The sequence below is a fragment of the Aplidium turbinatum genome, chromosome 16, assembly GCF_918807975.1.
Source record: "Aplidium turbinatum chromosome 16, kaAplTurb1.1, whole genome shotgun sequence".
Lineage (NCBI taxonomy): Eukaryota > Metazoa > Chordata > Ascidiacea > Aplousobranchia > Polyclinidae > Aplidium > Aplidium turbinatum.
The window spans coordinates 7,744,947-7,762,755 of NC_137487.1; the positions used below are offsets into that span (position 1 = coordinate 7,744,947).

The 17,809-nt window shown below is 37.4% G+C and overlaps 1 protein-coding gene across 1 annotated transcript; it reads left to right on the forward strand.

Moving 5' to 3' along the window:
• The first annotated feature begins 274 nt into the window (after positions 1–274).
• LOC145785153 (lactadherin-like) lies at positions 275–11,276 on the forward strand. The gene is made up of 4 exons (XM_082596852.1): positions 275–584; positions 868–1,017; positions 4,607–4,785; positions 10,479–11,276. The coding sequence occupies exons 1-4, from the start codon at positions 275–277 to the stop codon at positions 10,614–10,616; spliced, it is 777 nt and encodes a 258-aa protein (XP_082452978.1). The 3' UTR covers positions 10,617–11,276.
• Positions 11,277–17,809: the final 6,533 nt, after the last annotated feature.

Genomic DNA, 17,809 nt, shown 5'->3' on the forward strand with positions numbered 1-17,809 from the left:
ACATCGCTCCAGCATCGGCCATTCGAAGTGACTATAGAACCCAGATAGTTGAAACTATTTACTTGTGAGACTGTTGTATTTTGTATTTTGATTGTGCATACTGGAGTTATTTCTTTTCTGTTTACGCAACTGCAAATGGATTACTGTAGATTACATATTGTAGATAACGCATAATCAAATCAAAAAAGAAATTTGGTTTGATAAAATGCCAGTCATAAACTAAATACTTGATACCGAAAAAGTAACTACTCTTGACTTTGTATTCAGCTACAGAATGAATATACTTTTGATAAGTTCAGGCTTTCTCTTTTGTCTGGTGACTGTTTTCGGGCAAGGTGATGACCTCTGTCTTCCATTACGTCGTGGTGTCCTAGGCAACGATCCTGGTCATCCTGCTCCTGTCAATCAACAAGGACGTCCTGGCAAGATTGGACCAGCAGGAGTAGCAGGACCTCCTGGATCAAAAGGAGACAAGGGATCACCTGGTTTTTGTGAATGCGACCTCAATGAAATTGAACAACTCCGAGAAGAATTGGAACCGATGAAGATTTTCTTAAAACGTTTATTTGCATCACCAACAAGAGGTTTTACTTAGCTTTGTTATAATACAAATGTCATCGCACAAATTCACAACAATTATAAATTTTGTATGACGTAACATATAGGTTAGGTTAATAGGTTAATTTGTATAATAGCCTACAACATAGCTTATTATTTGCAAATAGTTCATAAATTCATTGTGTGGTAATGCTAAATTAAACTAAAGAATCATTGCTTTTATGCAGTTATTAAAAACTTGAAATGCTTTCATTGAGTGGACTTCTTTTAAACAAATGTTTTATTTTTAAAACCTGCTTTTCAACTTAGTTCAGGTTTGTGGGGTTGGTATAAAAGATGGTAACATACCTGACAACGCATTTTCTGCATCATCGATGTGGGATGATGATTATGCTCCGCATTATGCAAGATTAGATAACGAAAAAGCACTTAAAGGATTTTGGTATCCCCGAAGTGGACGTAAGTAAAGCATATTGACAAAAAAAATGTGAGAAACGATATAAGACAATGCATACGTCTTGATAAACTTTCAACTTGTCATTACTGTTTAAGTCTGAGATTTACAGTAAAACAGTTCAAAACGTACACTGTTTAAACGTACACGTACACTGTAAACTGTACACTGTTCAGAACGATTTTTTAGTCCAGTGGTTTCCAACCTTTTTTATCCAGTGGAACCTTTTAGTCGATATTCAAATCTAAATTTCCCCCGTATAAATTTAGTTTGTTAAAAACTCGTTTACGTTAATATTTTAATCTAAGTCTTGGAAGATAAACTAAACTTTCACTAAAAATAAGCTTTTTAGCCTTTAATATTCCCTTTCATACTAAAATAATACAATTTGGGTAGAGAGGTAACTCTTTTAAACCATAAACACACATAACTAAGCAACAACACTACATTTAACATTATAAAAACAAAAAACAACAAGCGAACGTTTTCGGCTAGTCATATAGCCCTTTTCAAGCCTATAAGAAAAATACAATAATGTATTTTTCTTATAGGCTTGAAAAGGGCTATATGACTAGCCGAAAACGTTCGCTTGTTGTTTTTTGTTTTTATAATGTTAAATGTAGTGTTGTTGCTTAGTTATGTCTGTTTATACTAAAATAATTTAATTAATGAAGAACTTACTTGCTGAAAAGTAGTGCATTTTCAAAGAATAGCTACATTCAAAATATAAGAGTCAATGCATTTAACAGTCAGTGTGAAGCTTGTAATTTTTTTGTTTTGACATCTCATGAATGTGGTGGAAGAGTATTGGAAAAAGCACAACGAATATCATTCTCCACATCTAATCTGTTTTGTTTTCATATTTTGCAAGAGTTGAAAAACCTAATTCGCATAGATAAGTGGAAGCAAACGGAAGGATACTTCGAATAGCTTGCTCTGGCACTTTGGGATAGGAATTACATATTAATGGCCAAAATCCAGTGATTGATTTTTCTCTCGCAAGAATCCGTTTTGAGTTCTAAAAATTTATCATGCAATTTATCCGCAGCTTTTTCCATCAACAATGTGAATGATATTTGTATTAAATCAAGCTCATCGTCATCAATTTCAGGAAAATATCGAATCAATTCTAATCCTAATGCTGTGAGATGTTACAAAATCAATTCTTTTTCCAAATCTGGAAGGTCTTGTTCTTTGCCGTCAACAACCAGCACCGATGATAATTCTTTAAACGTGATAACATGTTCACTTGTTCATTCTAACTTTTCTCTTTCAATTTCACTGATCTACGCGATTTTTGATCTATGAACTTTGAAGACTGATTTAGAGTAATTTTGGGGTGCTGAATCCGTATCTGACCTCAGATTTATTCTATCACGTCAGGTTTGTGAGATATGATAACAGAAAATTGTTACTTTTGCCAAAAGTGGAGAGTTTGACGTTGCGTTTATTACACATACACTTTGTGCTACATCCAGAAATCCAAGCCATGGGGTACAGAAATAGCTGAAATACATCTACAAACTACAATTTTGATACTAATTTGATTTGGAAGTAACATTATTAACAAAGCAGTAAGATTAAACTAAAAGCATAATTGATACCCCTGTCATTGTTTGTTTGTCCAGTAGCCTTATTTAGGCTATTTTGGCTTGTTTACCACTAATCTTTCGCTATGGCACTGCATTGAGAGACGATCATCATAGATCCGCCGCTAATGTGTGAGAACGGGCTGGAAGCTTTCAACTCTACCAAGCCTGCCCTGGTCCAAATTGATACAAAGGCCATTCGCTTGTGTGGTTGTTTAAGGTGGTCGTGACTACGCGAGGGCTATGCACACATCTTGGCCAGTTCCATGTCCACTGCGGTCCAATAAGATCGGAACGTGCAGCTTCAGGGGAACCGGTTGCAACGGGCTGCCAGGCGCTCTGTTCATTGAGGACCGCCTTACAGGATGCCTGCCCGTCAGACACTGCCCTCTTCCGCCAAAAGAGACTGCCGTTGGGGACTTTTACGTGTGTCTATTAGCCCCAGGAGTTGCTAGGAATGAGCCTAGTTTTCAGCTTGGGTTGACCTCTACACCACGTTGAGGCATCTCCATAAGATGGGGGCTGAACAAAGTCAGCTCCCTAGACACTCCAATTTTGTAGAGGATGTAGATGGCACTGCATATGTTGGTGGTAAACGCAACGCGAAATCTTCCATTTTTGACAAAAGTACAAACCTGGCGTGATAGGATATATCTTAGGTCTTATTCGGATTCAGCACCCCAAAAAATACTCTAAATCAGTCATCAAAGTTCATGAAGCAAACAAAAATTCTTTTTTTGTAGACCAGTGTTATCAAGCTTTCTAGTGAAAGCTCCTAAATCATTTTTAAATGCTGAGCGGTACTGGCATCTGCTCCTGAAAGGGCCACCCAAGCTAGGCTGGTCGAAAGGTAGAGGCCAGAAAAAAACGTAGTTCCGCAGCGACCAGGACAGGAGAGCCTTCTAGTACCTTAAGACAATCTTCCAATGACAGTGGCATATATCAATCACTCTCTTCCAACTGTCTTGAGCCAGCATGGAAGCAGTACAGCTTGTAAATCCACATGGTATTGATATGTCAATGGCTCATGGATACAGATAATCCATGTTGATGCGCAATCTGCTTTGAACGGAAATGGCGATTGAATATATTCCGTATATTGGTGATTTTCCTTGCATTTTCAGATTTAGTTTATTCAATAAATCAAACATATCAACCAAATGAGCAAGGAATCTAATCAATCTGTCATCATTCAGCAATGAAACAAATTCCAATTCTATTTAAAGGTCAAAAAATAAATGTTAATGTTAGCGCAATATAAATGTTAGTGCAATTACTTTGAAATGTAAAAACGCCTAAAAATGGCTTATACTTATGAGAAAAAGTATTTTTTTGTTTAGTTTAGCATTACTTTATGTTATAATTCAAAAATTTCAATTTTGAAGCTATTTTTGGGAATTAGAATAAAAACCGACTTTCTGACATTTTTTCACCTGAAACAATTTATTTCAATAAATTTGTTGGATAAAAATTTAATTTCTATACGCACAATACACATGGCTATTATCTTGTAAAATATTTTGGCTATTTTAGCACGGAGCTAAGATAGCCCGTGACGTGCTTTCCTCGTACGAAAACAGCTCGTATTAAGATTGGGTTAAAAAGTTTTACAATCCTAAAACTAAATTCACCCCTGAAAATTGCAAAATTCCCCTCTAGTGGGGAATTCCCTCCCGGTTGGGAACCACTGCAGTAGAGAAACTAGAAGTGTGTGTCAAGAATATATTCATCTAGCATAAATTCATGTGGATGTTAAATCAAATGTACTTATTACTCTTTAAACCATTGACAGCCTGTTTCACTCTAAAAGGAGGATCATCAGAAGGTGCTTATTCAAATAAAATCAAAGAGATTCTTTTTTTTGTTTGGCATTGAGCACTTTTTGTAGTATTAATAGTATTTATTGTTTAATTTTATAAAAGTATGTGTCTTAAAAGCAAACAGTGAACACATAAAGATGTTCCAGCAAAATTTTGACACGGTACTAGCAGATAATTCTGTGCAGGGGAACGTGTACCTGGTGAGTGGGTTCAAGTGGATCTGCAGAAGCAAGTAAAAGTTGTTGGTATTGTGACCCAGGGAAGAACAAACCGCGATCATTGGATTACGAGATATAAAATTTCATATGGAACAAGATCACCAAGCCAATTGCAAACCATCTCAAATGAATCGGGAGGCGACAAGGTAGGCTGTGCGTAGGCCTATTTCCACATAATTTGCGCACAATCGTTTTTAAAACATGACCTATTAAAATGTAATGTTTGTTATAAGTGTTAATTGAAATATCTTTTGTTTGTTTTACTGCATCGTTTTTTTTGTTGTTGTTGGACTTTTGGGAGAAATAATTTTATCTTTTTTAACTCTAAAAATAAGTGAGCATTAACGCCTATGCGTGGATAAGGTTTTGGACACAAAAAAAAAAGAAGTTATTTAATGAAAAGTTGTACCTACAGTACATAGGATCTGTTTCCTTTATCTTATTATAACATTTTTATCATAATTCATGTATCTTATTAGCTTGACTTCTGCTTTTCTGCAATCATGATTGAAGGGCATTGCCATAATCACGAAACAATGACTTTGACTCCGACTCAGCGTTAGAAAGTGGTCATCGTATAATTGTTTATTATTGTAACTGCCTCCGCCGCCAGTGTATAGCCAAATCGTTTGACAGCCGCTGACTTCGATCAGTCTTTCAACAAGGTTGATACGATCTCCATTCTCTTTTGTCCTTTGCGATATTTTGCAATCGATAGAGATGTGATTTACTGAGCAGGGATCCCATGCCAGCTTTTCTGATGTCAGATCTCAGCAATTGTAATAAATTGGTACGGTGACGTCCGGTTCGGCCTTGGTACTTTTTGCTGCCAATTATCGCAAATTTATGCCAAAATTCGGAAAAAATCGGACTTGGGGAACTGCCCCAAAACCGCATTTTCAATTTTCATAGCGCGCCATAAAGCGGTTGTAAATATTTGCTCTAAGTAAAATGCAACTTTGGAAGCATATACACGTAATTAACACTCACAAACAAAAAGATAAGTGTATTAAAACTATTTAAAAAAGGTTGTGATTATGGGTGTCGGCAGGAAAGGGGCACTTACCCCCTCCCCCAAGTTTATGATTTTACAGGTAATTTGCTCGTGAGAGTGCAATTTTCAAAAATTGGATGCGCCTTCCACGCAAATACTTTCTTATAAGGTTTTCAACCAACTCTACTTCAGTTTTTTGATTTTTCTAAATAGTTTTGCGCCGTAGGCGCATCAACCACTTACATCATACGTTAATAGTAATTTTTTTCACACTTCTCACACCTCACCACTCAAATGTTACTTTAAATTTAAAACTTTTCTTACCTATGTTGCAGCTTACAAGATGAATTTGGCTTCAAAAATTGTGCCCTCGCAACCCCCGATTCTTCCCCACCCCTACATTTTTTCTGCCGACGCCCATGTTTGTGACGTATTTGGCCATTTATTACAGTCTAATTATTTTCACGTAATTATAATTGCCTACGTTAAAGTGTAATTCAATGTAGGCTATATGACACTTCAACAACATTAGCAACTGAAACAAATGGGGATACAACATTGGCAGATGCAGAATCAACATATAATAGACAGATAAACATCAGCGATTTGAGCAATTAATGCTTATCTGGAGAACATTTAATGTCGTTTATTCAGTACTACTGTATCGCTTTGCTTCAACAGAAAAGGCAGCGTATATTTAATATATGCGTTCACTTTCATTTACAAATCATTCATTGCAAAAAATATTTTACTTGCAAAAACTACCACAGTAACAATTTGAGGTTCAGTTCTAGGGATGCAACTATTTTCATTAAAGTAAATATGCTTCTACACTCACAGCTCTTGGGTATCTAACACTCTAAAAATGATGAAATTTCACACTGAGCTTCACAAGCACAGTGAATACTGCATTTAAAACCTTTCTTGGAGCAACCATAAGATGTGCATAAACGTTTTGCGCTCCTGCATTGCAATTGCACCTAATTTCTTTCAGAAAGGCTTTGGGTGCACATTAACTATGTGTCATTATTGGAGCTGTTTCCTTGTATCCATAGAAAGTAGGATTCAGCACAGTTTTCAAATGACGCCATGTTGTTTGTTTGTCGTATCCAGGCTTACGCCCGGTGACTGAATATTTAGATTAAGTGAACCGGAAGGCAAGGAAGCCAATTTTCGTGACCACCTTCAGGCGTGCCTTTTAGTGTCTTAGCAAAGACACAGACGTATGCTCTTGCGCGGTACCGAACTGGCACCCTTTCGAACGCCGTTCCAGAGCCCTCACCACTTGGCAATGCAGCCATGTTGACACTTGATGATGCACATGAAGGCTGTGAAAGTAGCATGCTCTACTGGTTGGAAGCATTTTTTTAACTGATATATATTTTAGGGATACAACGTAATGGCAGCGCAATAAATTCAAAGTATTCATGGAAAACACTTGCTTGTACAGAATTTGGGAAAATTCTTCTCCAATTCTGGAAATATCTTTCTTTTAAAGCTTCCTTGTTTCCGAAGGCGGCACATTTACGTTACACTTTGTCCAGACCTTTCAAGATTTTAAAAACTTTTACTTTTTCCGTTTCGTAAAAACCAGGATGTTGTATCGCATCCAGAGAACGTGTGACAAAATAGCAACTATCGGTACATATTTTCTCCGAGAACAAGCTGAGCTCGACGAGTGGAAATTTTCGCGTTAGACATTTTCATATAAATGTTGTTTCCGCATGGTGCGTGATAAAGCAAAAGGATGAGTACATCAGTATCGTCAGCCATCACAGTTAGCCTACTTGACCATAGGTTTCATGTTCTTCCAGAACCTTACGGACGATAGCAACATCAGCGTCTCTTTCTCCTTCGGCCTTGTCCACAGTAATGCCATTACTACTAAGGATAAGTTTATAACTTTTTGCTTTTTACGTACGTTTATTTGATAAAAACGCTGGTTTATTTGCCGGGATGGGTGTGTTTAAGCAAATTATTCTTCTTGCTTATGAGGCAGCAATTCAGGTAACATCTCCCAATTGTTGCAACCAGAGCAGTGTCTTCATATCAGGGTCTATGAGATTCACATGTTCTTCAGGATTGCTACGTCGGGACAAGATGTGGTCAGCTTCATGCGATTTTGCTCTGCTCCTTTGGTTGTTTCAATATCACAATTGTCAAAACCAACTCTGATATTGGTATTTTCCCCACGTAGAAGATATTGAATGAACATTTCAAGCAAATTTTTCATATTCCCAACTTTTGGCCAGAGAAGTCGGTGAATGAAAGCACAGCCATTAAATACAATCGAAATACAAGATAATCGAGAATTAGTGCACAAAATATCCTCGTTTTGCAAGATTATGTATTTGAACAATGCAGATATCTGAGATTTCAGCATACTTCCGTCATCTGAGAAAAGTGATGGTGGAACAATGGCAAGTTCATACGAAAATTTGTCCGGTTCCAGTGACCCCTGCAAACAGGCTATAGACAGTAATCTGTGAAACATTTCGGTGGATGACACGTGTATCTCTTCAACTCCACATTTTAAGGCTTTTCGTATCACGGCAAAGGTACGGTACTTGCTTGGTCAGATCTTTTTAGCGAAATCTCTTTCACGTTCTTTCCACATATATTGCGAATAATATCGTTACCAATAATTAAGACGTTATCCACATTTACACGAGTATCAGCAATAATGCCCTGTTGAAACGTTGTAGCCTACAAGTCTTCTCCATCATTTTTGGCAAAGATTTTGATGCATACACAGTTTTCCATAAATCATCTAAACCACTTCTTTCCATCAGTTTGCATCCTGCTCCAAGAAAGGACACCAGTTGATGAAAACCACCAAGTCGTAAGGAAACATTTTTGAAAATACCAAAATTGTCCTGTTTAATTTTAAATAATCTGAAGTAGGGGGTGCACAATGTAGCCTATGCTCATTTTTCTCGCTTGGCGTAGAACGAATATCATTGTATTGTAAACAGCTTCATCTGTTGCGGGAATAAGCGCTATCATAGGATTAAATGATAGCCTACTGACGAAACCTGAAACTCACCTTGAACTACATTAGCCATGAACCCTTGCCGTTGTACTGGCTTAGAATTGAATATATGTTTGAACACAGCCATAGAGCGTCAAGCAATTCATGGTGCGTAAATAACACGGGAGAGACATTCAGCTGCTTGATTCGTACATCCTTCCAAGTAGCCTACCTGCTGTCTTTGCAGCAGTATACGACTTGACTAATTGCCTGATTCCAGAAGTTCAGTTGCACTGACGTGTCGTTTTTCAATAACTAGTGGTCGAGTTGCCATTCTTGGTGTTTGACAGTTTATAATGCCCATCACATGCGTTGTATCATGACCTGTCAGAGTATCTTCGTTAAAATCAAAGTTATCTGCTACCCACTGACAGAAAGAGCCGGGATGACTTGTAGAGTCCATTACCTCATCCGTATTATCACCATTCGCTGGACTTACAGTAGCTGATCGTATAAGCGCTATTATTTGACCATAACTTGAACAAAAACCAAGGGATGATAGTAGCCTACATCCAAGAAAATACTCGATCCTGTGACCTGATGTATAAAAATTTCCAATTGACAATAAAAGTCTGGCGACATTGCATTGACGTAAGTATGACTACCTATTTAATGACGTATTTCTTTAGGTAAGTATTTTTGTGCAGCTTTGGCGATGATGCAATGGATTTAATGACTTGGCTGGTATGATGTTATAGTTGTTATCAAACTCCTTAATTATGCTTCTTCTGAAATCTTTTCTTTGTGAAAGTTCAAAGTATAAATCATTACCAAATTTCATGTGCCCGTAATTTTCATGTTCGTCAGATACGTTCTAACAGACGAAATTACATTTTCCGAAATCAATCTTAGTTAATTAGCACTTTGTAGAATTTTACAACCACTACACTATGGGATGGTACAACGGGTAAGGTGTTGGCTTTCCAATTATGCAAACCTGGTTCGACTCCCGGTTTCAGCTTGTTGAAAACACCGCTCACCTCTACCCAGGGTGTAATAAATTGGGTGGGCGTAGTTACTGAAGGAAAAGCGGCCGAGAGAAAGGAACTGGCCACCCTACTCTCCTTAGTGCCGATGGCTTAGTATAATGAGAACCTTATCTTCTCATACCCAACACTTGGATCAAGTATGGGACCACCTTTTTACACTATCATTGGAGCCTAGTTTCTGCTACATGAGGCACTCAGCAAACAAAATATGTTATTTGGCGTCGATTCAACGTTGCCAGACGTGGAATCAACGCAAAATAGAAAATTTTGCTGAAGGGTAATTCTAGACACTATGTTAATCATCCTTGTTCCACTTGAAATTCGGGAATTAGCACGACAGAAAATACATATATTTTCTTCCGCTAGATGGCGCGCCGATCAATAATTGCCACCCTCAAAAAGGCCTTTCCCCATGTCCGAATTTTGCCGAATTTTAGATTTGGAGTGTCAAACAGGTAACCCATCTTTTTATGAAGAAAAATGGTTGTTATCAAAAATGTCCGGGTCCGGCTATTTTTATGTCAATTCTTACTCGCCTATATCTTATATTTGAGGAAAATAAACCTACGCGAATGTATAAACATTTGATTCACATTCACCACCTTTTTAAAAGTGCGCTCATGTTTGCTGGAAGCTGGAGTCAGGAACGAAGCGTTGGAGTGTATTGTGAATTTCTTCTTCCACTCTATTAATTTTAGCCACCTCTGGAAAACTGCTGCTGTATAAATAGACTTGTCAATTATTTCAATGGAACGAAAATACGTAAAAGTTCGTTGCAAGGCATTGTTCAGATTGACTTTACTAATGGTTTATTATTTTTTTCAGAATTTTCAAGGAAACACTGATCAAAACTCTCACGCCATCAACATGTTTCCTAGACCAATCACAGCTCGGTATTTCCGACTGATTGTTGTCCAAGTTCATGGAGCTTCCGCTCTCCGAATGGAATATCTCATCTGCTAAAAAAATGATAGTTTTTTAACTTCAACTTGTATCAGTTAACTTGCTGACTCCAAAATGGTCTAATTTTGAACTACTGCTCCTAACTCACAAAAATGTGATTGCAAAACATTACTACATGAACTTATATTAAGCTCATCTTCACCAAATCGTGGACAAGCATTCCTTCCATTGAATCATTGAGTTCAAAATAACCCTGTGATCGAAATGTTGCTGACAAGCAAATAGCATTTAATGTAACAGTTGAAACATAAAATAACGCGACATATGCTTTTAGTCTTTGAAATCGTATGGAACTTATACATAGACTAACTGTTTTATCGCAAGATGGCAAGAAAAAAAACTTTAATGTTTGTCGTCTTGCCTTTTGTAATTAGTCTTACTTGATTTTAAAGTTTTCTGGATAATAATATTAACATTATTTGATTCGTTGTACTCCACCAATGATTCAAGTAAGAATGTCAACCAAAGCAATCGGTGTAGGCTAAGGATTACAACGATAAAACCTTAAGGCAAAACTACTCAAATCGAAGTTGTAACAATTGTAAGCTATAAGCTATTGTATATCATAAGCTTTAAATAGTTTTCGGGTTTTCTAATTGTACTGTAAGGTATGTTAAAATTTATCACATGGGTAGTTGATAGGATCGACTTAATGGGTAGCGTGAAGGCTACACCCTCACGGTTAGTGAATAATTGTTATTGCTGGCTGTTTGAGTAAATATTTAGCCTTGTGCTGGAAGAACGCTATTGTCTACTGTATATAAACTGGTGTACATACAGTAGTAATTATTATTATTCAGCACCAATAAAATCGACTCTATATATGCAGCAACGAGTGGAACTGGAAGATAGTAGAGTAGTCGTGTGATGTGCACATCTCATATGCGGTGCCTTTGGTGTTTTAACCAGTGTTTGGAGATGTCGCCACATGCGTGTAGCCTACTGTTCCATATCCGCAGTGGTGGCCTTTGGGGTGAGCAAACTGGGCGACCGCCCGGGACCCGCAAATTTATGGGGCCCGAGCTTATCAAAAATATGCACAAATAAAATTTACATTAAGCACTAGCAGAAAGCAGTAGGCTAACTTAAACTTTTTCACCATAGTTTATAGTTTGCACTCCTATCTTTTTTTAAAGTCGGTGTTGCATATTTTTTCATCCAGCACCTGGCAACCCTGTTTAAAGATGTTTTGTTTTTTAACTTTTTTAGGTGTTTTTTTTTCTTCGTGATAGTCAGTTTGGTGATCCTAATGACCGACAAGTAAAGTCAAGGACCATTGAACCTTGGCAGTGAAGAACTTTTCACTGAAGTGCAGAGCTATATAAGAATATATTTACCATTGAAAACAAAAGAAACCACAGTTCTCTCGTTCTACAGAATCTGTATCAAAACAAACTGAATGTTGTGTAGGCCTACTCTAACTTGTGTTTGTTACTAACAGGCATGGAGGAACCACGTGGGCCTGGGCAAAGCCTATGAGAGGGGGATACGGAGGGTACGGCGTACCCTTGAGATCCCAGACCTGTGTTTGTTGGGGGGGGCCCAAAATTGTGGTTTTATAGTTTACGCGCAAAAATGTTTGGTTAAAACCATCCTAAACGACTGATTTCAACAATAAAAGTTGTCATTATTTAGTCCTGGGGGGCCCCGTAATCTAGCAAAAGGGCCTAGAAAGGTAATCGAGTGTTTTGCGAGCAAATTAGGGGCCTAAAATGGTAATTTAATGCTTTACAGGCAAAAATGTTCTGTTAAAATCACCCTAAATTAAATCATAGAAGTTAGTTATTCTCCTGTCCGGGGGGGAGGGCATAGTGTAGCAAAAGCAGGTTTGAGAAAAAGCCCGGGTATTCTTTTTGTTTTTTTTAAATTATTTCACAAAGGTAGTTTCACGCTTATTTCACTTCAAAATGGATTTTGGAGTTAAAGCAGGAGCCGGAGAATGTTTTCGGAGCAGGACCGGAGCCGGAGTCAAAAAAAGTGACTTCTCTCGTTCATCTAGAGCTGCTAGTGCTGGGCATGTGGTGAATGTAAAAGTTAATGAAGAAAAGTTAGGATTGGTCAGATGATTAACTTGATTATGTTTTAACAAGATGTTATGTTTGAGCCTTGGTAGAAAGCTTGGCTTGTACTAGATACATATAACATTCAGTAACGTTAACGGATTTAACATTAAACATACAAAAAAAAACATGAAAAAAACTACTAAATCCAAAGTTTTCGACACCACATAGTGTCCTCTTCAGAAGTAGGCTAATTATAAGCTACATCTAAGAGAAATAAAAAAATGAATTTAAAAACTTTGCATTAAAGATGTACAGTACAAGCGACACCTCTCAACAGCACCATCAACAACTGACAAACGAGTTCAACGCAGGATACACAATTGGCAAAGGACAGATCACATGATATGTACAACACAAAATAATAGTTTTTTTGCAGACTGATACTATTATTGCGCACAGATGTCCAATTCTGCAGTAAAATGTTGTGTGGTGTGCAATACGCCTAAGCAAACTTTACACTTTTTGCCCAAGACAAAGGGGGCCCGGAGTGAGAGAGGGGCCCGGAATGACTCTTCGTGCCTCTAGTGAAAATTTCTCTCAGAGGCCCTGGGCCTGGTCCTACCTACTTTATTTTCTGGGTGAGCCTGGCCCACCCACTTTTGAAAGCCAAATTTCTTTGAAAAGGTAACGAAAACGGCAAATCAGAGAGGTAGTTCCAAACAAAGGTCTTCACTCATTTAATACACACTAGTTTGATTATCTTTGATAGATCAATGATGAAATCCAATCTTCAAACTTTTCTGTTGAGCCCACTATTGATGGGCAGCACGTGTGGGTGTGGTTGCGTGTTGTTGGTGGAGCAATTTATCCCCCTGGGCCTTTGCTGGCTGCTTTATTTTTGTAAATGAAACTCGCCATCATAAATCCCGTCAGAACCAAAAGAATGATTTATATTTGCCTTCTACAACGTTAAACTCTGGTAAGAAGATGCTATGTTTTAATGGAGTGAAACTATGGAATCAAGAACCAAAAGAAATAAAAGAAAAGTCTTACAATGTTTTTAAATTTCAATATAAATGTTTATTAAAGAATTTGTGCAATGATCACTCCCGAAACGTATCATCCGCTTATTTCTCTACACAGTTTTTTTTATGTTGCCCTGTGTTATTCCATTGTTAATGTATTGTTAATTCCATTGTTAATGTTTACAAATTAAAGTGCTGGTATTGTGCCATATATTATATACCGTATGTGTTAATGTTCTTAATTTTGGGTCTTTTGTTTAAATGTTTGGGTGGCAGCTGACTTTGGTGACCTTTTGGTCTTTCGCTGCCATCCTTAATGTGCGAATTATTGGTTTATTGTGTTTTCGCTTTTTGTGTCTTTCTTTTTCGCCAACAAAAACAAACAATAAACTGAACTGAACTGAACTATCAATCAATATAATTATTCTCTTAGTTGAAACAATGATATCATTACATATGCACGTACTGTATAATGCTGCAGATTATTAGGCTACTCCCATTTTGGTATGATAACTGTGTGTGTATTGTTGCCTTTTATTTGTGTGTACATCGCCATATTTTGTACAGCGCTATAGAGCAATTTAACAATTTTATAAATTTTTTTGCCAAACCGGGCCCAAAAATGGAAAATTTTCGCTTGTTGGCACGAAACGCAATCATGAAAACAAAATGTATAAACGATTTCAAGTATTAGCAATGCAACAATGTTATAGGGGGTCTGGGAGACAAAGCTCCCCAGATGTCGGATTGACGTTGACTGCTGCGCCTTTGGGCCCACCTACTTTTAAAATGGTTCCTCCATGCCTGGTTACTAAGACTATTTCTTACTTTTCCAGTTACTGTAGCTTCAGGGGAAAGATCACTTTCTAAACTAAAGTTGATAAAAAAATTACCTTCGCTCTACAATAAGCCAAGAACGCTTGGTTGGACTAGCTGTTGTTTCAATTGAGCACAACTTGGGCAAAACATTGGAAAATGCTTCTCTTATTAAAGAGTTTGCTGCAATAAAAGCTGGAAAGGTGTATTTTTTGTAAGTGCTGCAGACGGGTGGTGCAGGACTCGGAGGGCACTGGGTGTGGCGGTACAACATAGCATAAGAGTGATGTGAGATGTCACAGCATAAAATACACCTTTCTCGCTTACCATCGCTGTTTGTTGTTGTATCATCTTAATTCCTTTTTGTGTTATTGCAATTTATGTTTATTTGAGTTTGCGTAGCCTACTCTAATTTGTCGATACCGGTGTAACGGTCCAGAAGTGAACAGTCCAAGAGTTACCAAGGTTGCCAAACATAATTAATTATTTTTTTATGAAAATACTTGAAATTCCTACTGCTCAAAAAGTTACATTGACAATTTTAAGCTTTGATTAATCTTAAATGAAAAGGTATACATTAGTTTGAGAGCAACTACTCAATTAACCTTAGTTGTAAAATTTTTGTTTGTGTATCGCTTTCGGAAGCGCCGGGCAGCTCTGGTCATTTGTGGTCTGACGTCACTTCTGGACTGCCACGCTGCAGCAGCACGGTAACTTTTGGATCGCAAGAACTCCTGGACCGTTACATTGGGCTGTAGGGGCCCTCATATTACTGGGGCCCAGGGCGCACAAAACCTTAAGGCCACCACTGCATATCCGCTCTTGATTTAAGTGGCTGGACAATCCTTGACCAGGTGATCGACCTCCTAGATGCTGGATGCGCAGTGTGTGCAATTGCATCTAGGTCTGTTGGGAGTAGGCTATCATCTAGGTTGTATTTGGGCAACATGTTTTCCTGATAGCCGCTATCCATTCTTGTGGAAGGTAAAGTGATCATAATAGGCTTATGGTACTTTCCTAACAATTAACAAGGAAAGATGTCGGAACATGAATTTTCAAGTGACGGAACACGACTTAAAGCATGGGAGCCTGCCTCCTTTACTAACCTTCATATAAATACAAATCAATGGAATCATAGTAGCATGTTCATTTATTATATCAAAGCATTAGTTACTCAACATGCTTGTAGACACAATATTTTGTTGCAAAGTGGAAAGTACCTCTGTAAAAATGACAAAAAAGATTGCAGGTTACCAAAAATTGGGTGGCTGATGAAATTACAGTATATTTGTAACTAGCGAGTATAGGCGAGCGAGTTATGTCAATGTCACTTAGTGGTTAATTGCTACCTTAACCCTCTGTTTACCGAAAAAAAAAAAATACAAGTTTTACCGTTGGGGTCCATTGGATCCCAAATTTAAAAGTACTTGGTTTGAAGAAAAAAAATCAGCTCTGATGGTGAAATTAAAGCTCAATAGGAAAGGACGTAACAGACGACAAAAATCATAACTTATAAACACTGTAGAAAAACCAAAAATACTCGAAATTCAACAAACAAATCATACAGTAGCCCTTGCACAAAGCAAACTGATACGGAATTGGTCTATTCTTGAGCAATGGCCACACTACTGAGTGATTTGGCTAAAAAACGCATATTAGGCCTACATATTAGTTCACAAGAAATATTGTGAGTTTATATATTATCGCATTTATTACAAATGAATTGCGAGTGTTCTCGGCAAACGTTGAGTTTGCAAGTAGCAAAGAATTGTCTGCACTTTTGATGTTTGTGTCTTTCGCAAAGATAGCATCTTGCCTTCTTTGATTTTACCACCTGATCTTCAACAGCTATTTCTTTTATTTTGTTGCGGATTTAGATGTCTTGTTGAAATTGAAGTCAAAGCTAGTAATCCAGCAAGCTCTTTTCCTAGTTGGATCTAAAAGTTTCTTTTCTTTCATGCATGCATGCTTCAGTGTTGTGCTGCTATTTTGGCCTTGCAGTTGATGCCATATCACAAAGCATTGACAGCAGTGACATCGATTATATTGTAAAATAGAGCTATCGGCCATCTTCTCGTCATTCTTTTGGAAGTGTATTTTCTAACTATTCTGTCAATAGTGTCGACTCCACTTTTAGTGCTGTTGTAATACAAGATTAGTTCGAATGCAGAAGGCTTGGGGTCCATTGGACCCCACAATACAAGGTGCTATTATTTTTTTCTAGGCTACCAATTTTTGCTTCAGATCAATAATTGTTATATTGTTTTAAAGATCAAGCAAACCTGTGAAAAGTCAAGATATATCAATATCGCATCTGCTATATGTCTTGAGAAATCGCAGAACAAAATTTGTTTTGGGGTCCATTGGACCCCACGGTAGACAGAGGGTTAAACATTTAGTATAGATGAGGTTAATTACATTTTACACAATAGAACTTTTAGATTTTTTCGTCTTTCATCATCATCATCATAATCCATCGTCGGTTTGTTCCCCACTAGTGGGGGTGGCCGATTGTTTTCGCGCAGCAATTGTTTTAATCCCTTTTCTCCATTTCACCCTGTCTCTTGCATCTTCCTCCTTCAGTCCGACTTTTTTAAACTCATCCTTCACTTGTTGTTTCCACGTTCTTCTTTGAAAAATTCAAATTACTTCAACACAATTAATGCTTCATTTTGTGAACAAACTCAATACAGTAGTGAAGTGAGTTTTGTCAAGTGTAGAAGACGCTTTGGTAAATTCGTTTGAACAATTTTTTAGGCTCTACTATTTCACAAGCTTCTGTTTGCTGAGTTAATGCTTTCACGCGAAATGCTCCCTGACACACCCCGACACAATACGACCAAAATCAAAAAAAGAAGAAGACTTGGTTTGTTTATTACTTTGAAAAACCGTAATCAAGTAGGAGTCAATGCTGAACCACTTAGGTCACGTGGATTCAATTTCAATAACTGGTGGGGCAAGCCTGATTAATTGGTTTAGACCGCTGGTCACACTTTCAATAAAAATAAGTTATGCATCACATGAATGGGGGTATAAAATATAGTTTATAATATTCTGTATTCAAATTACTGATGTTCTGAAAGAAAGAAAAACTATTTTGTGTCAATTTGTACACCAAGTGAACGCAAAATCCATAATAAAATTAGAAAAGCTACTATACACATCTATAACGGTCTACCATAGCTATTTTAGCGTGAAAGTAAATGCTGACTCTTATTCACGCTTTGACCTAGAGTGTTTTACTTAGCCAAAAATGTATGAATAAGACAAAAAAGATAGTTGTCATGGAGAGATCTAAATGAGAGATAAATATTTATTGTGGTTACCACAAAATAAAAGGAAAGAAGTT